The sequence below is a fragment of the Heliconius melpomene genome, chromosome 2 (assembly GCF_056956725.1).
Source record: "Heliconius melpomene rosina isolate 202511_hmr_F chromosome 2, ASM5695672v1, whole genome shotgun sequence".
Classification (NCBI taxonomy): domain Eukaryota; kingdom Metazoa; phylum Arthropoda; class Insecta; order Lepidoptera; family Nymphalidae; genus Heliconius; species Heliconius melpomene.
This window is the reverse complement of record NC_140390.1, coordinates 5,158,325-5,184,097: the sequence shown is the minus strand read 5'-3', so window position 1 is coordinate 5,184,097 and position 25,773 is coordinate 5,158,325. Positions and strand designations below refer to the sequence as shown.

At 30.1% G+C, this 25,773-nt stretch overlaps 1 protein-coding gene across 2 annotated transcripts; it reads left to right on the top strand.

Moving 5' to 3' along the window:
• The first annotated feature begins 136 nt into the window (after window positions 1-136).
• Tango5 (Transport and Golgi organization 5) lies at window positions 137-25,231 on the top strand. 2 transcript variants are annotated; one of them, XM_085198801.1, is made up of 10 exons: window positions 137-278; window positions 747-984; window positions 7,505-7,611; window positions 9,168-9,281; window positions 9,399-9,498; window positions 10,386-10,567; window positions 11,603-11,803; window positions 12,096-12,320; window positions 17,842-18,129; window positions 21,145-25,231. In XM_085198801.1, the coding sequence occupies exons 2-9, from the start codon at window positions 787-789 to the stop codon at window positions 18,095-18,097; spliced, it is 1,383 nt and encodes a 460-aa protein (XP_085054927.1). In that variant the 5' UTR covers window positions 137-278; window positions 747-786; the 3' UTR covers window positions 18,098-18,129; window positions 21,145-25,231. The 2 variants fall into 2 exon arrangements, with proteins under 2 accessions (XP_085054927.1, XP_085054933.1); XM_085198807.1 differs by having other exon boundaries at window positions 705-984.
• The last annotated feature ends 542 nt before the right edge of the window (window positions 25,232-25,773 follow it).

Here is a 25,773-nt window from a genome sequence, read left to right as displayed (position 1 = left end):
ATTAAAATAGACGCTAATAAATTATGTAAATTAATATGATTTTATTTTAACTTTATATGAAATTGAAATGTTAATATATTAACATTTTTTTTATATTGCATGTGTGTTCTTTATGGCAACAAAAAATTTAAAAATTTAGTTCATTATCAATAGTGTAAGAGGGTGTATGTGTTTTCTTTTTAAATTAGTTATATTATTCTCATATTTTTTAAACATTGAGTATAATATTAGTCTTAACATTTATTTCCATTCTAACTGTAACTGGATTACTTTTGCATGTAAGTATAATTTGCGTTATCATTTACTTTGTTAGGTTAGAAGTTGCATCAATTTCTGCTGACTGTCCCGAATGATTTTTAATAATTAAAATGAAGCTTATTACATTAGAGGCTGACAGTGGCTTGTTATTTGTAAATGCCTTAATAACTGAGCGTATATTTATGTTATTCTCAACATGCATTACGTTTCAGTGACCATCTATAAAATCGATACCTAATTTTGTAACTATAATTACACAAATTCAGGCAGTGCATTAAATCAATGTCACAGATAACCAGTAAAGCTATAAAAGTAAATTACTTTACAACACAACATCCTCCCAAATCAAAACAATTCAACATTGTTATTATTATTTTATATTAGTTTTATGGTTTATATTATTCATATTTAGTTTCATGTATTTTATATTGGTTTATTTATACAAGGAAGACTATTAACAAAAGATATTGATTAATTTTGACATGAAGAATCAAAACAGTGTTATATAGATAGTGGATATTCAGAATAATGACCAAATTAGCTGGCACAAGGCGTGCACGCAACCAGGCTACGTCTTTAGCAATACCTCGTCCAAACTCTATAGCAGATAATGGCAAGGCCCGTCAGAATTTAAGTCCAGAAGTACTGGCTTCCATGAATAAAGAACAACTGAGAGCGGAATGCCGGAAAAGAGGTCAACGAACCACTGGAAACAAAAATGAGCTGGTATCAAGTGTTTGCAAGTGTTTCTGCAGTGTTGTGCTAATTTTTTATTTTTATGTATTTTGAAGTTTTAATATTTTGTTAGCATTTAGAATATTTAGGCATTTTTTATTGTTTGTTTTTGCTTGTACTTTTTTATTTTGTAATATATCACACACCTTATTTGTTTCAGTAATATAAGCATATTTTTAGTTTATTTATTATGGAGCCCAGTCCTAACAATCACATATAACATATGTTAGTAATATAATACAAAAAAAAATGTTAACCATTTTTTATACTCTATAGACTAATTTTTACCTTTTTTTAAATACATTAAAGTATTATTTACACACTAAGAAAAGAAAAATATTTAGAAACACTTGTATGTTTCTTGGAAATGTATTGGATTGGTTTAATTTGTCCTAAATAATCCAATCCAATAATTACTAGTAGTTTGCTGTTGGGACGGTTTCCAATAAGTTACATTTTTATATATTTCTAAATTATTTTCTGTTTCCCATTTCTTTACAATAATAGTATCAAATAAAATTAAGATGTTTAAATTGACTACACAATCTAATTAATATGTTTAATAAATTATATAAATACTAATATTTTACAATTATAAACATCTACTAAGTATTAATCATTAATATTTACAATTTCTTTTGCCTGTTACCTTTTAATTCTGCTTTTTAAGTAATAGAACTTAATGCAAGTTTTAGATATATGTATTTAAATTATTATTGTAAATAAGTCGCAACATTTATATAAATAAGTCACAAGATTATTTTATTTAAATAATAATTAATTTTTAATTACTATTATGAACACAATGTAACTATTTAAAACAATAAATTTATATAATAATTATTTTATAGTAGGAGGTTGTAGGTGCTGAATTGGCTATAAAATATTAAAGTTCTATAATATCATTTTTAAATATTATATGACACAATTTTACTATAGGTTTGATTCCTATTCGAGGAAATAAATTATTTACATTTAGCTGGTAAAACATCTATGTCACTAAACACACTGCGAAAGCGGAAAGTGGAGAATAGAGTATCTGGAAACTATGTTATCTTATAATCAGTGTAAAGTATAAAGATAATATTTAGGAGTAATATTTAGGATGAGTTCATCATTAAAATGAGACATATATTTTTGCAACTATAACTTTTTCATTCAATTAAATATTAGTTTGGTATTTGGGTTAACAAAAAAAAAGATGGCTACACTAAATTTATTTTTTTATATAAAGAAGATATAACGTTTTTTTTTCTTATCTGTTGTAAAAGATACTAAAGATAAAAAGTATGTGTGTGTAAATCAAAGAATTGATTAAAAAAAATCTTCAAATAATTAACATAGATTAGAATAATAGATAAAAGAAACCTTCACTTCAACATTAAATTGCAGGTCAGTAGACTGCGTTCGGGCCACGCGACGATCACGCCACACACGCTCACTCTATTTCCGTATAATAAAAATCTTTACATTTAAATATCGACTCTAACTTTAAATATTACGATTGACTATTAAAAATCAGCATATGTTTTATATTATACTACAATTACATTATTATTTATTCTGAAAGTAATAAGGTGTTATATTATTTGTATTTTTGATGAGGCTTGAGGCCTTGTGGTGCAGTGGAACCAGGGTGTGATGGCGTCGGATGAGGGTTCGATCCCCATATTAATACCTATTTTAATTTCTTCGCTCTAGCAACAAGTCAAAAGCCTGGCGTTGAGTTCCTCGTTTCAACACGTAATGTCTCGAAAAAATCAGCGGAAAGTGGGCAACGGACCGTCTTGACTCTAGGTTCCCTCTGCTTACTCTGTTGTGTGCGGGATACAGCGTGAATCAGATATTTTTTTTAAAAGTAATGAAGTGTTATATACATTTTATTTTTATTACGACAAGTTCTTTGTTGTCGTCTTCTTAGTAGCATATCTAATACGTACATGTTTGGATGAATGCCACAGTATCGTCAGCTGCTTGTATTGATTAATTAATGAGTTACGTTTATTGTTCGCATGTGTTTGAAGTTTGAACGTCTGTAATTTTGAGGGTAGCTGTATATAAAATATTAGAGTCTCGCGATTTCGTTTACTTAAACTTATTTTAAACAATATTGTTTAATATATTTTTTATACAAAAAGTACCCTATGTCCTTTCTTATACCTCTAAGAATATGTGTGCAAAGTTATATGATAATCGGTTAAGTGGTTTTGGCGTGAAAGCGTAACAAACAGACTTACATTCACTTTTATGATATTAGTAGAGCATTGCCGCGTACATACAATGTGGTATTTATAATCGTCATGCCAAACTTTTATGTATACATTATTTTTTTGCGTAATTTGTATATGTTTAAAAATATAATTTGAATCAAGGATCGTTCTCAATTTTTCTTGAAATTTAAATATTTTTATTTAAACCGATAAACAATAGCTTTGTTCTTTTTTTTCACTTTATCATTATCTTTATCAAATAAAGTTGCAAATCTATATATATAAAATCGAAAGTTCACTCACTCATCACGAAATCTCAGAAACTACATGTGCTAGGAATCTCAAATTTTGCATACGAGTTACTTACAGGACGTAGGTGCTCATTAAGACGGGAGTTTGCAATAGTTCACTTTTAAGGGGTTGTTTTTGGGGTTGAAAGTTTGTATGAAACTTCGTTACTACAAATGCTAGGAGTCTCAAATTTTGCATGGACGTCACTTATAGGACGTAGCTACTCATGGAGACAGAAATTAATAATAACGTAGTTCACGCAGGTGAAGCCGCGGGCGGGCCGCTAGTAAATATATATTATTATATATTTCTCGTTTAGATAATAAATTTAATATAGATACGGTTTTTATTGAGCTAAGTCCATTTATAAGACTAATGAACTCATTCTCATCTCTTTGTTCTTGATCTCCAAAAGAACAAAGCGCGCTGTAAAATAACATTCCTTAATATTTCAAATTGAAAATATATTTTTTTTTAGCTTCACTCTGTATCTCGTACATAGTAGGGTAGGCAGAGGGTACCTAGTGTTAAGACACTACGTTCTCCACTTCCTGCCGAATTCTGGAGGCATTGCGTGTTGAGTGGCAGAACTCAACGCCGCGCTACGCCTTGACAACAGAGCGAAGAAATGAAAATATTCAACGTTTCGCGTTTACAGTCAGGCTTGTGCCCCTGCGTCACGCAGACGGCTGGCCTTGGACTTATTATTGTAAAGTTATAATTATTTTCAATCACTTAATGTATTGGCAATTTAATAATAATGAATTTTCGTTTGCATGAAAAAATTAAATATGTTTCTAAGTAGGTTTATTTTATACTAAACAATCAGTTAAATCTTTCGGTACAATGCGAATTTAAATATATTTTTTTATTTAAAATATAAGCATCTTTAGACTGAATGTTTTTTTAAAATATAATTCTACTTTTTTATAAAACGTTTTCTTAAGTTTGTAATAACAGTTTAAAAAATGTAAAAAAATATCTATTTCTATTACTCTTATCTACATAAGCGTAGACTGATAACCTTGTTTAAAAGATATCAAAATATTTATTTACTAACCTAATCTAACGAAAGGGAAAGCGGTGGGAAAGACCCGAGTTAAGTAAATTGTGTATCAATGAAGTAATAAAAATGGTATGTGCTCCGCACGTAGCAGATTCGGCAGAGGGAACCTGGGAACCTAGTAACCCAGACACTTTCGTCTCCCGTCTTCCGCCTGATTTTGGAAGCCTTGCGTATTAAATGGCGGAACGTAGAGCCGCGCTTTGCCTCAACACCAGAGTCAAGGAAATGAAAATATTATTTACAGTACGTTTACAGTTTTCCTTGCACCACGAAAAGCTTCAATGCTAGTTTTGACCGACATGCTAGTTTTAAAAAAATATTTGAGCTTATATACTCAAAACTACAAAGTAAAAAAAAAACGGACAGACAGATGGACAAAGGAATGATCTTATAAGTGTTCCTTTTCTCCTTAAAAAGTACGGAACCCTAAAAGTAAAGTAGGTGCAATACATATCGCTGTACGTAGAGAGTTAATTTCTTCAAACGTCACTTTCTGTCTATAATAAGTGGCCACTTTCATGGCAACAATATTTACATAGCATATATTCCTTTCTATTTAGTTACTTATTATGTTATACGATAATTAATTTTAAAGGATTGTTTAGCCAATGTGTCAATTTTATTAAGTTAATTTTAAATAATCATGAAATTTACCTAAGGCGCAGTGGACAGTTTCAGGCTGTGAAGGCGATGGTTGTAGATTCGACTCCCAACTCGGGGGAATGAAATATTTTTATATACTCGCACTGGTAATAAATCAAAGAACGGCTCGAAAAGTGTGCATATAGTGGTGGAAGGAGTGTTTTAACACTAGGTTCCGTTTAGAAGCTAATAAATAAAAGTCTAGCTATCCATTAAATAAAGTGAAACCTCCTATTTCATATACAATTTCGAAATATTTATATATATGTATATATGCATTATACATTAGGTAGGTACCTAATTATTATTCAAGGATAACTTAGTTAAACTGATAATGAAGTTGTGATTGCGTATTTGCCCTAGTAATTACAATGTTTGTGTAATATCTTTTTTTATAGGTTCGATTCCCACCTACGGGGTAAGAAATATTTAATATCTATATCATTTCTTCGTACTGGTAACTAGGCAAAGCGCTGCGATGTGTTCCGCCACTCAACACGCAGTGTCTCGAGAATTCGGTGGAAAATGATGAATGGAAATGCCTTAATGGGGAATGGAATGTCTTAATATTAGGTTCCCTTTCTTTTCACTGCTATAAGCGTGAAACTACAAAAAAACTACGTGTGAAATTGTTGTCGTACTTTCACCAATTTTTTCATCGTGATTAGATAATCTTTTGTAAATCGTCTGTTTTACATAAAACTTGTTTTATCTATACACGCCTAGTTAATTTTAAAATAAAATAAAAAAAAATATATAAATATTTTCATAATTAACTTAAGATATTTGTAAATATTAATTGATATTTAATTATAATTAGTAAGAGTTAATAGAGCTATAATAGATGACACGCGACGTCGCCCAGACGCCGTTACCGCTACCAGTGATTGGCCTCCAACGAGAGTGAAATGAGGAGGTTTGAGAGAGAGAGAGCTGTTTTTTGAAAGTGAAATTGGTACTCGCGTGATGTCACAGTTCACTCGTTTAAGTGCTAGTGCAAACTTGTTTCGTCTTTTTATTTAAATATTTACACGTAATATTTGTGTAATTTTATAGTTTTATGACTTCCTTGTTTTGAGGGGTATAGTGTGATCATTTAGTTGTGGTCTCTTCTTTTTTTTTGCAATACATTGGTAAGTCTAGAATTAATCTTAACCAAGACATTACACGTATAGTTTTGGATTGTCTCAAAATAATATTCAGGTTCAGATATTTTAATTTAAGATTCCATATAATGTTTCTATTTACTACTAACTTTGGAGTATTCTTAAATGTTATAAGTTATAACATTAGTTTTTTATAATATCACGTCTTATCCCGCATATAGCACTGTCTACCGGAGCAAGGGAACCTAGTGTTAGGTCACTCCGTTCCCCATTTTCTGCTAAATTATGGAGGCACTGCGTGTCGTGTGGCGGAACTTAACGTCACGCTTCATTTCTTCTTTTCTTCGCTCTGATGTCGTGACACTAGTCGTTCGTTTTTTACCTCTGCGTTTTTTACTATATACAATGAGTTTTAATTATTAATATTATTTAGTAAATATATTATCTAAAATGAGTATAGTTATTTAAGGTTTTAAAAAAAAAACAGCCTCACGCTGTATCCCGCACACAGCAGGGTAGGCAAAGGGAACCTAGTGTTAAAACACTGCGTTCCCCTCTTCCTGCCGAATTCTGGAGGAATTACGGAAGGGGAAAATTAATTATTTATATTTAATAAAAAAATAATAATATTGGGGGATGTTAAAGTATTCTTTTAGAAATAATATAATTATTTATAGTAAAATAGTATTGATAAGGAAATTTGAAATAATTTTGAAAATAAATTAATTAAAAAGTCAATTTAAATTATTGTATCTTGTGTATCAGAGTTTATTAAAAAATATTTATTAATTAAAAAATCTCGAATTTAAAAGAGTTAATTAATTAAAAAAAATTATGTTACTGTCGTGTTTAAAGTTCAAAAAAGCATATTAATTTTAAGTCGTTACTATTAGAATAAAGACAATATTAATTATTATTAATGTTAATAATAATAAACAAATAAAAACGAAAGCATGTATTATTTAAATAGTTTAATATATAAATAGCACAGTATAGTAAATGCACTTAGCACTCAATTATATTTGGTTTTAGTAACTAAGTACTAGTTGCATGAAATGTTTTTTTTTTTTTATAATTTATATTGAAAAGTTTGTGTGATCTACATATTTTAATAGAAAATGAAAGATATATTTATATTTAAATATTATTTGTATATTTATTGAGATATATTATTATAACATTTATTGTTTTCTCAGCTCGCCCGTCTCGGGTACTACAAGCTGGCGGCGGCTTCTGTAGTTCAAGTGGAGACAGAACAGCGTACGCGCAACGGGGTTCACCATTCACAGCCAAAGGAAATCAAGTTAGTATATAAATTATAATTATAGTCGTAGTTGAAAAGAGAGATTCTCCTTTTTTTGTTGCTAATTATTAGTTAAGCCTCATTTGTTTGGCTAATTGTATTTTCACATGGCATTAAGACGATGACAACGTTTTTAATATCGTTGTTAACTTGATATATGTAGTAGAACACGCGATTTATGTAGTTTTACGTGTTAATAGGGGAAAATATATTTTTAAATATTAGCGGGATTATTTTGGTTTGTGTAAATTATTTAGGGCAGTAGATATAGTGTATACCCTATTCAGGGAGCCATGAGATAAAAGGTAAACAAATCAGAAAAAGGTTATTTTATAGGTATACTATAAAACATAATATCTGTAGGACTTATATATAATCTTTTAAGTCTTATTGGAAATCAATTATCATGAATTACTTACATTATTTTCTTAACTTTTAATATTTGTGTTGTTTATTAAATAGTTGACATGTTGAAATCGAGGTGGTAGAAAAGGACGAAGGAAGTGATGAGTTCTCAACTTACATTTGTAAATGTTAATTAAAATTTTATTTAACATTTACAAATGTAACATTTTATTTATAAAATATAATTCAGGTAACCTTATATTTTGGCTCTCCCCAACCAACCTCAAAGAAAATATTTGTTGATATTTACAATATTTATGGCACCATATTTTTGGCATGTCACCCGTTTACGATCTGTTAAGAAATATATACCTATCATATGAACATTATATTAATCAGCACTGCATCTCGCATTGATTGCCAAAGCCCAGGCGACATTGTGTTCTGAAATATGTTCTTGTTAAATAACATTGTCTCTACAATGTAAAATATGATGATAATATTTGCTTATTGAGGCCAGTCGTGGCGTAGGGCCACAAGTTAGACTGGTGTTAAGTTCGATCCCCACTCGAAAACTGGTGCTTCAGCTGTTCTGTATTGCTTGTAATAGAAAATCTTGGAAAGCCAGAAAACAAATACTGTTTAGAGAGTATGTGAGATGTTATAAACATCACTTTAAAAGGTTTAGGTATTTTAAATATTTTATTTATAACCTTAGTCACCATTTGTATTTAGTACATTTTGACTGTGCCCTTACAAAAGGGGGGAGCCCTTTCGGTAGGAGACCCTTTTTAAAAGGAACTCGTTAATTTAGTTGGTTATCAAATAGAGCGTTGACCCCCAGGGGGAACGACCACGCTTGACTAAATAGTATTCACAACTAGAACTAATGAAATGAAATGGGTATATGAAGCATATACACAAATAAATTAAGATTATATTGAACATATGTATTTATTATTTAAATATCTTCTAGTAAAATAAAGATTGTAATAATGATGCAAAAAATCAACGTCGTCACCAGCAGGTTCCCAGGTTCCCCGCAGTAGGTACAAAAATTATAAAAAATATAGCATTGTGCTAATTTGGCTTAACCGGGATAAAATGGCTACATGACAAAGAAAAAGAATAAAAATACTACTAACTACTAATATCTTCGTTTCAATAGACATTTATTATTTTATTATTAAATAGTTGTTTTTTTTTTCCAGAACTAAAATAATTCCAATGGATCCAGACAGTCTTGTTCTTTGGCGAAAGCCTTTTACAACTCTTGAATATTTTTTTCGAGAACTCCTAATATTAACTTCCACAGGACTTAAAAGGTACGTTTACATTTAACGCCTCATATTAATATATATATATATATATATATATATATAGATATATAGATATATATATAGATTTTTAATCAATTGTAAAATTAATTTCTTTTGTTTTAGGTTGTTAGCATATAAGGCACTGGCGTTAGCACTACTTTCCGTTGTCTCCGCTACGGGTGTTTTATATTTTATTAACGGCCCACACCAAGCATATGTACAGGTATGTTTAGTTATAATATTATTATAATTATCTATAATATAAAGAAGTGAAGTCATAGTATGGCATAGTTAATATAATATGTGTACGAATATCATGTGGATTGGAGTCCATTTTGGGCCAATAATTATATTCAAAGTTATAAGAATTAATCAGCTTCAAGCTGTATCCCGCACATAGCAGGCAGAGGGAGCGTAGTGTTAAGACACTCCGTTCCCAATTTTGAGCCGAAGGAAAGCCGCGCTTTGCCTCGACACCAAAGCGACGAAATTTAAATATAATTATGATAAGCGATAGTATATTTAAAAGTAGTTTTTTAGTTGAAAAATATAATAAAATGTTTCTTTCGCACTCGTATAAGTATAATTAAATGTAAACTGTAAAGAACTATGTACAATCGATGTTCAAAAATATAACAGAAATACTTTTTATAATGATTTCTAAGCAATTTGTTACATAAAAATGACAAAAACATTTGTTGGCAACATTCCCGCGTTCTTATTAAAACACTTTCTCTATTAGAGAGGCCGTGGAGTTGAACTTTGAGAGTTATTTGTTTTTTTTTATTTTTTATGCTTTACCATAAATCATGGACAGTGACATTCCAATTTCTATTTAATCTGTGAAATTATTTGTAAATGTTTTTCATATATCTATTTTTGTCACAAATAAACCTTCATAAATAAATTTACTTCTAACCAAATATTTGTAATCATCCTTTAGTCTTTGCTGCCGCGCTTTGCCTCGTTACCAGAGCGAGGAAAAGAATATTAAATATTTATTCGTCAGAGCGCGAATCGAACTCACAATCGTCGCATTTGCAATCGATGACCTAACATACTTTTATAAACATATTGCCATTTTAAATAAGTATTATACTAATATTCCAGGATGTAGTATTAACCCTGGCATGGTGGGGCTGGTGGGTCATGCTGGGTGTCTGCAGTTCAGTGGGCCTCGGCACTGGGCTACATACATTCCTATTGTACTTGGGACCGCATATAGCACGCGTTACGTTAGCCGCGTACGAATGTGGTGGTTTGAACTTCCCATCTCCACCTTATCCTACTGAGTAAGTATTTTTTATTATTTTCTATTTTTCAGCTTCAGCTGTATTCTCCATGTTACAGGCTGGGCAGCCTAGTGTTAAAACTCTCCGGAGACACATTCTGGAGCTATTGCCGCGCTTTGTCCCGATATCAGATCGAAGAATTGAAAATATTTAAATATCTCATTTCCTCGAGTGCGAATCGAACCCACAACGTGTCGTGTTTACTGCCACACACATGTCCTCATGTGCCACGACTGGACTCTATTTTTTTGATAGGAATCTAAAATTCAGTTTTATTGTTTGTGACTTTGTTATAGATAAAAAAATCAGCTTCACGCTGTATCCCGCACACAGCTGGGTAGGCAGAGGGAACCTAGTGTTAAGGCACTAGGTTCCCTCTATCTATATCACTAGTTATAGATAGATAGATAAAAATATATTATTATATTCTTATGGAAATGTATTGTAATTAATTGCCATTACATATTATAGCGTATAGTACATTAAGTATACTGTTTGGAATATATAATAGTATAATTATGACAATGTATGAAACACAAGTATGATATAAGGAAAAATATTGTAGTTATTTTGAAGGTAACATTTTTAATAGTTTTATTTATATCCTTGTGATGTTTATATAATCTGCTATTTATCTGTTTATTAATTATATATTTACATATATATAATAATGCATTTAGAAAAATATATATTACACAGTACATTTAATTTTTTTGCCGTTTTAGAACGTCTGGAGATTTTTTTTATTTACAAAACTAAGAGTTCGTAAAATATGTACATATATTACAAACCTAACTAATGGTTCTCCTTGACCTGATAATGTTCATTTCATTGTATGATTTTTAAAATATTGTTGTTTTTAACAAATGGATTGAATATAAGTAGTTTTATGTTTCTTATTTAAAGTATATAAAAAATTTGATATTACTTTGTAAAGATATAGAAATTAACCTATTCCTCTCAAGAGGTTAACAATCTTTATTAATGTGTACAAGACAACAAAAACTTTATTTTATGTTATAATTTTTTTTTCAGTATAATCTGTCCAGCAGAAGTTGATCCAAAATACGCAGTGTCAATATGGAACATAATGGCGAAAGTGCGTATAGAGTCCATGATGTGGGGCATGGGAACCGCTTTGGGGGAACTGCCCCCATACTTCATGGCGAGGGCGGCGCGCCTCTCCGGAGGAGAGGTGGCAGAGTTGAGCGAGAAAGATGATTCTAGAACTGGCAGGTATGTGGTGTTCATATGGAATTTAATAACTTTAGGTTCTTGTACGTTTTGGTTTCGAGATGAATTATATATATTTTGTGTTAAATAATAAGTAATATAAGATTTGTTTTTAATTCATAAGAAAATATAATGTTAATAGAAAAATTTTTATATTTACTAACCAAATAAGAAAATACTCCATATCAATAAATGCTGCTGTTATGAATCTACCAAACCATAGCAAAATACCCAAAAAGTATTTTCAATATAATATTTATAAAGAAAATTATATATTAAAATAATATAATTTCAGGGCAAAAGTGATGGTCCAAAAGCTAGTACAAAAAGTAGGGTTTATGGGTATATTAGCATGTGCCTCCATACCAAACCCGTTGTTCGATTTAGCTGGACTTACTTGTGGACACTTCCTAGTACCATTCTGGACTTTCTTCGGAGCTACACTATTGGGCAAGGCTGTGATTAAAATGCATATACAGAAAATGTTTGTAATTGTAGCGTTTAATGAGAAGTTAGTTGGGTAAGTGTACTTTCTTACATTTATACTTCTATACTATTATTATAATGCAGAACAGTTTGTTTAGTTGAACGCACTAATCTCAGGAACTGCTGGTTTGTATTGAAAAAATAGTATTGTCTTGTTAATTGATGTTAATCGCAATATGGAATTGTACTCTCCCTTGAGTGGGCACTTTGAAGTAGAATGTCATGCAACATACACAACTCTTAGTTATTTCCATTTTAATATGCAGACAAAACCGTAGGTAGAAGCTAGTGTATAAGTAACATATAAAATATAGTTATTGTGATGATGTGATGTCATAGTTTAAGGATAATCGTTTCTGACTTATTCAATTCAATAATTATTTTTGATTATTTATTTATTTATTTATTTATTTTATTTATTTATTTATTTATATATATAAACCTTAACCTATTACAATAAATGGCGTATAATTAACAGTAACACAATTTTGGTTAAGCTAACAATAATTGATTAGCACTACCCTCCGAACTAGTAATACTGTATGACGGTAGGATAGTATTCCTCGCATGCTTGTTTTCTTACTAACGTAGTACATATAAAAAGTTTAGATGCAGCCATTTATTTGTTGAATTTTCTTAGTACTAAAATACAATAATAAAAACTTCTATGAAAGAATTATATAATATACGCTAAGAAAGTTTTATGTAAAATGAAAATATAAAAATATAAAACGGAAATATATATATAAAATATATAAAATATTAAATATATATAAATAAATATATATATATATATATATATATATATATATATATATATGTAAAATGTTAATATGATTGTATGTGAGTGTTTGCGTGTGAGTGCATGCGTGTGTGCGTGCGTGTGTGTGAGTATATGTATGTCTGAAGTGATTAATTTTAGCGATGAGTGAGTTTAATTTTTTCCAACATTTTCGAGTATTAAGTATGATTATATTAGTTTGATAAAATTTTCTGTGTCGTTATATGTTAGTGCTTTAAGATATTTGTCAACTGTTTTTTTAAATGTATAATTATTGAGGTTTTTAAGTTTTACAGATTTGGATATTTTATTGTAAATATGTGGTGCCAGTGAGAGATAGAATTTCCGTGCAAAAGCTGATTTAACTGTGGGAAGTTCAAACACTAGGTCTTGTCGTCTTCTTTGATTATGAGTTTCCACGATTGAGTGTTTGTGTTGGTCTTTTAAAATTGCCAATAAATATGTTTGCCTTACATTTAACATTGCTAAGTCTTTATAGAGTGTGTCAGTAGGGTATCTATAATCTTTACAAAATATTACTTTAAGAATAGCACGTTGAGCCCTTTCTACTCTCAATAATAGTGTCTTATTGGCCCCACCCCAAACAATGATGCCATAACTTATTAAAGAATTACAGAGCGCAAAGTAAATACTTCTTAGTAATGGAAGATCACATATGTATCGTATATTCTTAAAAATGGAAATCAATCTCTTGACTCGTCCATACAGTAAATTTATGTGATCTTTCCAGGAAAGATGCTAGTCAACAACAACTCCTAAATATTTTAAACTTTGTGTTTGTGTTACCTTTTGACAGTTACATATTAAATTAGAATCGTCAAGTCTGCAGTAATGTGCTTTTAGTTGTAGTGATTCTTGTTGGTGTTGGTCGTGGTATTTTTTTTCACGTATACAAAATGTTAGGTACTTGGTCTTGGCAATATTTAACGAGAGCAAATTATTGTCCAGCCATTTCATTACCACACTGAAGTCATTATTGGCATTTCTATAAACTTCTTCAGAAGAGTTTGCTTGTGAAATTAATACAGTGTCGTCTGCAAATGTTATTAGGTTAGTATGTTTTAGTCTCAAAAGACAAAGGTCATTTATATATATGAGGAAGAGTGTAGGCCCCAGGGTACTTCCTTGGGGCACACCATATTTGACATTAGCTTCATCACTTAGTAAATTATTAATACTTAACATTTGCTTTCTGTTTGTTAAGTAGCTAGTAAGCAATTGATGTGGAAGGCCACGTACACCTACATTTTCCAGTTTTTTTAATAAAAGAGGCACAGAGACCGTGTCGAATGCCTTCTTTAAATCTAAGAATATTCCTATACACTTGACGCGGTTATCTAAAAGGCTTATTATATTTGAGGTTAGAGATTTTAGAGCATCAGATATAGATTTATTATTTTGAAACCCAAATTGGTTTAGGGCTAATATTTTATTTTTCGTTAGGAATGCTTTTAGACGATTGTTTACAATTTTTTCAATGATCTTGGAAAGTGTTGGTAGTAAAGAAATGGGCCTGTAGTTACATATTTCCTCTTTTTTCCCAGATTTAAATATTGGTATAATTATCGTTTTTTTTAATGAATTTGGGAAAATCCCTTGTTGAAAGCAGGTGTTAGTGATTAAAGCAATGGGTTCAGATAAAATGTTTATATATTTCTTAAAAAATATAGATGTAATTCCGTCCCACCCACATGAATTGGTGTTTTTAAGTGATTTGGTAATATTAGTAACCTCATATATATCAGTTGGATGAAGGTAAAATGAACTACCTTGATTATTATTTTGTGATTGCAATTGTAAAAGTTTACTTTCTGTCATTTGTGTTCTATCGAGTATTTCATTTGCTAGAGTTTCGCCAACATTGGCAAAGTATAAGTTTGCTTGGTTTATCGATTCTTTTGGATGGTGTGTAAGTTCGAGTAATTCTAATGGAATATGTTCTTCTTTTTTCAAATTGCATACTTCTTTGATACAATCCCATTGAACTTTTGTGTTATGTTTATTATTGTTTAATTTATTTTTATAAAATGATCGTTTAACAGCATTTAAAACTTTTCGACAAGTATTCCTATATCTAATATAACTGATTTTAAGAATAACATTATTGGGGTCTTTACGTAATTTACTATGTAGTCTATCTTTATGTCTTATACATCTAGTTAAACCAGGCGTAATCCATCCTTTAATATTTCTTTTCCTCGATGATAGTTTTATTCTTAATGAATTTGAATTTATTGTTTTAGTAATAGTATTTAAAAATATTTCAGTTGCCTCGTCTGCATTTAAATTTAGTAATAAGTCGTTCCAGTCAATACATTTTAATTGGTTAGATATAGCTACATAGTTTATTTTTTCAATATATTTAGTTTGCGAGCGTATGGTAGGTTTATTTTGTAATAGCGAAACAATGACACTTGAATGATCCGTTATGGTCGACTGATAAACTATAGTTACAATTGGGAGTTTAGATTTTACAAAACAATGATCGAGACAACTTTTCTCTGTAGTAAGATAATTATGTGACGCAGTTAGACCATGCATAGCTAAAAGTTCTAGATAACTATCACATTTAGAAGAAATACAACCATCCTTAGTATCTATATTGAGGTCACCCATTAATATTAAATTAGTTTGTTTAAAATCATTTAAGATTAAATCCAGTGATTGTATAAATTTATCTAACTTACTAAATTCTGGTGGCCTATAAGCGCCAATGATATTAATATCTTTTAAACATGCAATAATACATGTTATTTCATTGGTATTTTGTGGTTCTATTACCGTTACACGCAAGGATTTTCTTATGTACATTACAACACCGTCATTTTTATTTATGTTCCTTACTGTAGAAAAACTTTTAAAATTTGATAATATAGGGAGTTGATTTACCTTAGAGAGCCAGCATTCCGTAAGTATAATAATGTCAAATTTTATTTCTATTTGTTGGAGAAGAATAATAAGTTCATCAAAATTTCTATTAATACTTCTGATATTCTGTGTTAAAATGCGTAAACTGTTATTACAGGTATTTTGTAATGTCCTTTTGCACTGTGCAACGTCACTCGTCACTATTGCTGTACCGACATTGATGTTCTTATCAATATCGGCATTTATTTTTTTTATGTCAAACATTAGTAATGAATTAATAGTCGATTTTAAAGAAGCAACAGTGATAGAATGACGTTAACTTGCATATAAAGGATGTTATTGAATATTTTTAACGCATTTTTATTTTGAGTGTATGGGGTATTATGTGTATAAATGAGGTGATTGTGTAATTGTCTAGAAGTGTAATTTTTAAATTTGTACGTATAGTGTGAGTAAATAATATTAAGTCTGCAGCTAATGATATAAACTAAGTATTGGTTAAATATTACTGATAATAACTTATACAAAATAATAAACACGAACAGTGAGAAAATAAGCAAATTGTAACATGTAAAAACCCGAACTAGTCACATTGTACCTTCCACTTTAATACGTTCTACTTGTTCCAATGATTTGATGAGAATAGCAGGATCACCATCATTTTTCTTTACAAATATTCTCCCTCCAGATATCCAGTTATACTTAAAGCCGTACGATTTCCGTAGCTGCCTGGTATGATAAAACAGCCTTTTTGCGTTGGGTGTGAGAAATTCATTTATGTAAATAGGTTCTTTTATATAATGATTACCGAGAACTTTTGTGCTCATTTTTTCATTATGTTTCTTATTGTACGATTTCACAAGTTTTAGAACTTCATTACGTATTTCCCCATTTTTATATTCTACAATTATCGGTTTTTTTGCACCCGACTTCATTCTGTAGCATTGCCTAATACTTTCGTCCACAGTCTTCAGACAAATTGCTTCGTGAATTTTTGTTACTATTTCATGAACATTTTCGTTATCTGTAATGGGTGTAGTTATTTCAATAAATGAACTACGCTGGCTACGCTGCATTTCTTCTATCTGTTCCTCTAAGACAGTGACTTTATTAGTTGTTTTTATGTAGTCATCTTGAAGTAATTCCAAAGACTTCCTAAGTTCACTATATAGTTCAGTTGTTTGAATCAGTTTATTTTCTATTTTTTCATTACAACTTATAATTTTTTCATTTTGATTTTTAAGAATATTATTCTGTACCTTTAGCTCTTCGATACTTTTAGTGATTTTATCAAATTTCGATTCTTGTCCGGATTTGATAGTTGTAATTAAGAGGTGAATTTCATTCCTTAAATCTTCAAATTCACTGCGTTCTTTGCGCTTCCGCCCAGGCACCAATGGCTCCAAATCAATTTTATTCGAACATGCTAAGTCCGGTTGAGAGGAATATTTACCGTCTTTTTTCGTTGGTGAGCGCTGCATCTCAAAATTTTATATTCACTATGCACTAATGGCTCGTCGATGTAAGGTAAAGAAACCGGTTATATCTGCAGTTGAAGAGGGTGTTTATTGTAAAAGGAGTCTTATAACTTTACTTTAAGGTCGATTTTCCTATGAAGAGATTTAATTTAAAATTGAGAAATAGACAGTATATTGTGCACACAGCTGATCGGCAGCAAGCTACGCGAAGGAATGAATTGAATGAATTTATCTTTAGATATTATTTATAACTAAGACTTATTTTATTATGTAGATACATTTTGTATTTATATTGTATGTACATAAGAGACTGCAGTCATTCTTTTAAGTTGCCAACTTAACTATAATATTGACTCTAAATATTTATATGAAACATATAAAAAAAATCTAATGATTATTTTTTACAGACAATCACTCTCGTGGGTTGGCAAAATACCTTACATAGGACCACAATTGGAGAAACCATTGCTAGAGTTCCTCGAGAACCAAAAGGCATATTTGCATAAAAATGTACCAACAGAGAGTAAAAGATCAATTTTATCGATTTTACTAGAAAAATTCATTTTAGTCATGGTATTATATTTCGTAGTGTCCATAGTGAATGCGTTAGCGCAGAATTACAGCAAACGGATGGTCAAAAAGAAGGGCAAGAAGAAGGATTAGGATTTGTATACGCTGGACTGTCGGCGGTCTAGGTAAGACTTAAATTCTACTCCTGCTAGTATTGAAAATTCGTGTGGATTTTGATTATACTTTCAAGTCAAAACTACTGAACTGATTAGGATGAAACCTTTCAGTAATATAGCATATCGTAGTTGCGCTTGCCAAAACCGCTATGTGTTTTTAGTCAAGTTTTCAGGAGAGACAAAAAAAGACAAAAAACAAATCTTATTTATTAAATAACAGCTTTATCAAAAAATTATAAATGCAGTATGGTGACAAAATATGTTATGTTTGAACTGAGATACAAGCGAACATGATAAAATGTACCCTTCATCTGCTATAATTTTTTTTAACCATTTTGATGCACATATCAGAATTGTCTTGTAACGATCATTTCTTACAAGTGAAAAATATGCACATATCAGTTTTGTAAAAGAACATAATCGGACTTATTTAATGTTATTATGAGGATAACAAAAATGTATTAAACTTAAAACAAATATGTATACTAATGATTAGTAATGATAAACGTGAGGAATTGTTGGTTTGGCCTTTTTTTACGTGAAAATGGTTAATCTGATAACGATAAAATAGTATGGTACGTTATATTAATGTTATGGTTATTAATACTAATAATAATTAACAAAAAAATGTTTAATAGAAAACTCGAAGGGTTGTTAGAAAGTGGTTAGGAAAGGTTTATAGATAGACTAAGCCTTTAATACTTATCCCTTAAATAACTAGGTAAATTTGAAGTAAAAAAAGCGAATTCAGTAAGTATTGCAATAAATTTTATCAAGATAATTAAACTAAATTTAAGTAACACAGTCGCCTTCGTGCCACACATGTACATGGACGTATTTATCGTTACTACAGTACATCTCTTTGCCTCCAACTCGAATATGGACGACCAAGGAATAGCGCCGCGCGCAAACCCGTGCCAGGGCTTAAAGCCTGAAATTAAGTTCAGCTAAAAAGCTGTTAGGCGAGCTCTGTCTTCTTCGGTCATCGACAAGTCGAGTGGATCAGATGACCCGATCTCAAAGAAAGGCGATGGTTCCGATCCATCTAACTACAGGCATATTGCCACTCTTGTTCTTGAAAGTGATGGAGAGCATTATCAATGATCAGTTCTTGGTTTAACTGGAGAATCACTGATTGATTAATGACAGTCAATATGGCTTCCGCCATGGTCGCTCAACCGGTGACCTTCTAGTTTACGTAATCCACCGGTAGGCTACGGCTATTAAAAGCAAGGAATAGCCATGTCCAAACTAACCGCCAGACCGGCAGTTAGTTTGGACATGGCGAAGGTCTTCTATCGCGTGTGGCATGAGGCGCTCCTTGCGATTCTTCCACACCCCCTCCCCCCCCCAAGGCTGAGTGCTGTGTGCCCTACGCTGTCTCTTCAGTATTTTCCTCTTATTTCGGTATGCTTCTTCTTTCTTTGTGTACCTCATATTCTTCTAGTGGCAAATTTTCTTTGAATACGGTGCACATGTCAAATTAAACCTTTCTTGGCTTAAATATGGGAACTTTATCAGCTTCCAAATTAATGTAAATAGTTCTCTTTATTGTATCCTCCTTATTTTTCTGGCTTCACTTTTTAATCGACTTCAGTGAAGAGGACGTTATCAATTCGAGTGTATTTTTTATATTTGTTACCTTAGAACTTTTGCCTTGGTCAACCGATTTTGGTTGGTGCTTCCCGTGTGGTTGATTTGGTCTATTTCTGACAATTTTATCCATGACAAAATCACATAAGTCTTAAATTTGCATTAAGTATGTGCGCAGAAATTGGAAGAATAACTCAATATCATAATAACCGATTTCGATGATTCTTTTTTTATTGGAAAGGATACACTTCAAGGATAGTTTAATGAGAGTTTGGTTATGTTCTAATTATGGGATTATTATGGTTTTTTTTTAATTGTTATACTTATTGTATACTTAAAACATGTGTGTCGTGATGTACTTGCTCTGCAATAATGATTAAGCTTGAACTTTTGGCAATAAGCCTAAAACCATTCTCACAGGCTTCTTACAGAAGCTGACTTACAAGAAGGATTTCTTGGTTTACTTTCAGAAGATGATTCTGGTTTGGTGGCATATAATTGCTTTATCCATGTATTAAAAGTATCGTTAGTTAAGTCTCTTCTACAATTGTATTAAGTACGCCTTTCCTGTCATAACTCTGCTTCGTATTAAAGTCGCGCTTTTTTTATTGTTGTATATTTCATCAATATCCATCTCCTCGAGGCTCGAGTGACGGTTCCCCTTAATGTATTACATTACATAATGTATTACATTCCTCATCGAATGATTGCTGCTGGATCATAACTGCACATAACGAATTTGTCATTGCCAAAAATAAAAATTATGTGCACATATCGATTTTGTTAAATCAACTTCTAGACGGAATTACTACATATTTGTTTTTGTAGGCTATGCAGAGTACTATTTTAATGCTATTTATCGAATAAAAAAAAATCAAAAAATACACATAACGGTTTTGGCAAGCGCACCGACGATATACATCAAAATAAAACATGAAAAATGACATTTTATGTATAGATTTTGTTTAATTTTGGATATAATGTAACAAAAACTCTGTATTTCTCTTTAAGTGAAATGTAATTTCTTTTGAGAAATAAATAAACTCTTTAACCACAATAAGCTGGGTGAAGCTGCGTTTAAGTCGCTATTACTTTGTATATTAGGCATTTTTGCATATTACGCAATGCATGTAAAAAAATCTGTATCCTGCATGTTCCAGGGTAGGCAGGGGGGTCTACTGTTAGTGGAAGACAATCTGCTCCCTACTTTCTACCTACTTCTGGAGGCATTGCTTATAGAGTGGCGGAATTCAACGCCGCCCTTTGCCTCGACACCAGAGTTAAGAAATGAAAATATTACATATTTCACTCCCCTGAGTCCGAATCGAATCCACAATCTGTTGCGTTTATAACCGCACTCTTTACCCCTGCGCCACGCCTAGTCTCATCTTGTTATGTTTTAATTAATACAATTTTTTTTTCTATCAACAGCGCGGTTATCTGACCCGCCGTGTCCGCTATAGAGGCGTATCACACGAACAGTTGTGAAAGTTAAACGTTTACTCTACGGACGTTACGTGCGTGTGGGAATGCCTTAACTTAATTCATCATTATTTATTAGTTTTTAAGGCAGAATTTATTTGGGAGTTTTATTGAAAAATGAAGTGTGTTATTTAATTTTTTATTTTTCTAAATTGTTTTATATTCTGAATATAGCAGGATAAGTAAGAACGAACGGGGAGTGAGACGGGAAAGGGAAGAACTTAGTGTTCAGCCATTCTGTTTTTCATGGACTGCCCAATATTTGAAATATTACTTGTTGAGTTGCAGAGCTCAGCTTTGTCTCTTACTTAGTAAGAATTGAACTCGCAACTGTTTAAGTTTTATGTACATAGTCTATTAATTTGTTTTTATTTAAAATTATTTTGTTGTTAAATTTTTTATTCTTTCTATTTTATTTACATAATATATTATAGTGTGAGAATTGGATAGTGCACTTCATTTTTCAATATGTAATTGGAATTCAAAATAAAGTTTTTGTTTACCTAATTCTGGTTCTATAAGGAAATTACAATAGATAAGGGACATTGGTTAGTCATTCACTGAACGTGATTTAATTTAAATATTATTTTATATTTTACTTTTATTTGAAATGAATTTTCTCTTTAACACCGTAAACTAAATGGATATTAAAATAATTTAAAACAATTTTTTCTATAATTCGAAGATAATTTTAGGGTACGAGGTAACTTTTTCATTAAAATATTACCATATTTTTTATTTTAACAAAAACAATATTTAATATAGAATTGAACTGATTTTCAATGTTTATTATTACATCGTAGTTACCATACCGGGTATTGTCTCGTGTAAGTTATGCCTTACATAAGTAGATAATTGCTTATTAAAATAATAATAATAATAATTTTCAAATTTTCTTCTCTAATTATATTTAAAATCAGGGTTTAACGTAAAATCATATATAAATCACATCAATCCCTCGATACGTCCTAAAGTAATTTTGTGCTAAATTATATGTCGAAATTGAAACATTAAAATTCATATAGAAATAAGTATATAAGTAAATTAAAATTATGTTTTTTTTTGTAAATACTTAAATGACACGCTATAAAGTAAAGAAAAATTTTAAATATGTTTAATATTATTAAATATATTTATTATATTTTTTAATTACAATGTTTTGTGATATTTAAGTAATGCATGATCCTCATTGAAACTGACAAGTAATCCTTAATCCCTATAAATATATTTTTTTAAACATTACTCTTGGACAGTTCATGGGGCTTAAAGCTGTGCTTTGGTTTTGTGTGCGTGTCACTGAAAGTAGAGTAAAAAAATCTTTTTTAAATAAGATTTATTATTAGAAATAAAAAAAAATCAAATTTAAGAAATTATCAATTTTTCTACACTAGACATTGCATAGTTCCATTTTATCATTAAGATCAGTGTTGTGTTTATGATTTTGTTTCTTTTATTGAATGCACATACGTTTTTCTTAATAACGATAGTGTCCACATAAAAATTTAAAAAATAAGAATTAAATAAGTATATGACATTGTTATCGGTGTAGTCCGTCAAAATTATTTTTGATATTCGTGTTAAATTGTGCAGAATAAATATGCGGAGAAAACGTTCGATCAATGTTACCATCCTGTTATGTTGTTTTACATATTGTTTATATGACTCTATCATATGATATTATATTCATATTTCATAGTAATGAACTAACAGCGTTAAACTCGCGTGCTTCTCATATGCAATAGCGATAGTGTTTAAACCAAGCTAAAAATGTGCCGCACTTAACCTCAGAGGTCACGTCTACACTATTATATAAACACTCACACAAATGCAAAGGTCAGTTTACACCTCACGGACTGTAATGAATTACGTTTTTTTTCTTCATGCTGTATCCTGCATATAGTAGGGTAGACAGATAACCTAGTAAGAGATTTCAGTTCCCCACTTACCATTTCCAATTTTCAAGACATTGTATGTTGAGAAAGATTTTTTATAGACAAACTAACTCGACAATATAATTTGTAATGTCAGCTTCATTTGTATGAACATTTTTAAACATAAATTTATTGTGTCTTATATATTATTATAATAATGTTTAAAATTTATTTCAATTTGAATTAAATATATATTTTAGTCAAATATATGTAAGTAGTAGTTTATAAATATTACCAGCTATCGCACGACGAGTTTTATATCTTGCCCCCCCTAATTGTATAATACATTTTATTGTAGTGTACTAGAGTAGATGTTTAACTTTTAAAGCTCAAATGTGTATTTAAATTAATTTCAATTTATTAAGCAATGGTGCTTATATTTTACTTTTCATTTATTTTAGTTAGCTAAAATATTTATATATTTTTTTTATGTCTTATAATTTCTAAATGTTACCATAATAGCACTTAAAATCAACAATTATGCATAGCATTATGCTTAATAATCTGATGCCTCTATATATTTCTAAAACCTTAAAAGTACTTCCCAGTACCAATTCTGTATATATGTGTCTATTTTATTATTATCTTTTATCAATTTTAGTCTTGAGAATTTCAATTTACATCTGAAATGTTTTCACGAAACAAACTTCAAATTTCTATAATATTAGCACTTTCACATACTAACTACATAATCAAACACTCTTTACTGATTTCTTAGCGATTTCTCTATAACATAATGTGTTTTATATATTATAGTCAATGTTAGAATGTGGACTTTAACAACCATTTTCATAATATATATAATAATTCTTAGACATTTGTAGAATGTGCCAAACTTTAATTGGTTGACAACACTCAAAAACAATAAGAAAACACTTATATTTCCGACTGCACTTATTTCTTGGCAATATGTTTATTTTTTTTAACTATAAATATTTTTTTAAAATAATAATAGTTGATCACATTTTGAGGGATATTATTTAGTTTAAAGAGTTCATATTTTATTATATTATACTATATTCAAGAAAGACATTTTTGTATTTAGATATAAATTAATATGTGTGTAGCTAATTGAAGTCCAGTATTAAATATTATGTACATTTTTATATTAAATTGTCATTAAGATTTTTTTGTTGGGTATCTCTACATTCAATTCGTTGATTCATAAAAGGTGGAAACTCCCTTTTGAAGGATATTTAGCAGGGATGTTATGGAGCTCTGTAACTGTAACCTATAGAGGTTTTATATATAAAAGTTTCAGGTAATTTTGGTTAATGATTTTGCCTGGCCGAAACCACATACTTTATGTTTTTAGAAAAATATAAACGACAAATATCAAAAATTACTTGGAACTACTTGATAATCCAAAATAGTGTTATAATTTTGTAACCCTATATAAAATTCTATTATGTCCCTGATATTTAGCTCCATGGCAGAGGTACAAATGTTGGCATTCCTTAATATGAATTATTTTTTAAGTATAAATGTACTGGCAAAATGTATTTATTACTAGTTATCACATAAAAAAATGATATTTTTCTTATATATGTAATTTTTGTTTTTCAACTTAATTATATGATTGTACAGCATTAGTGAATAATCATTGTAATAATAAGATTGTCTTCTGTGTTTGATACATTCCATATAAGTGCATAGTCAGTGAAATGTGTCTTTGGAATGTTTTAACTTCTTCATATTTTTACTATATATCAATTATTTATAAATAGTTCTATTTAATGTCAGATGAGAAGTTTTGAGAAATTACACTTAATTATTTATTTAAAAGACAATGTTGACTAGGATCCCCAAAAATTTATTACTTATGCTTAGAGAGAAATACCCTGAAATATATTATTAATTAATAGATAAAATATAATAGTGGTTTTGCTATTCACATCATTTTTAAATTTATTTCATATATTAAATATTATATGTAAATTGCAAAACATTTGTTTCTATTCTAGTATCATTAAAGTTTAGCTTAAAGTAAGTTCAGTCCTGTGGAGTGGTACATTTAGTACAAAATCAGCTGTAAGATTATAATTGTTTCACAAGTTTGACGTTTTATAATCTGAAAGCAATAATAAAGAGTGGTTACAAATATATTTAAAGGTGTTTTATTTCATTATGATATATTGTTGCCAACCCTGCAATATGCGGGATAAAAAATGACAAAAATTCTCGTTATAGTAAGAAGACAAATCGATGCATTCCGCTGTTTCTTACATTAGTCTAATTTTGTCTTAACATTATAGACTGAGATCCGGCCGTTGAATCCTGCATATACGAGTTTTCTTAATTAAACCTATATTAATTAATAATACATGATTAGCAGAACAGATTACACCTGGGTTGCCTGGAAGAATCCTGCCGCAATCACCTTTAATTACATTTTTTCGTAACTCGTTTTTGGAGAAAATTGCACCAATACGTTTTTTATATGAATCGCACATCATTTGAAAGATAATCGCATAAGGAATTGGAAAATTAAGGGTTGCCAGCTCTAAGTCTGCCGCAAGTCTAGGGTTGCCTGGTTTAAACATGTCACTAAATGTTAATAATTTGCACTCATGTGTTTTTTTAATGAATTATATATCAAATTAAAGCTTATTTTTTTCTGAACACTATAAAACAGGGTTGCCTGGAA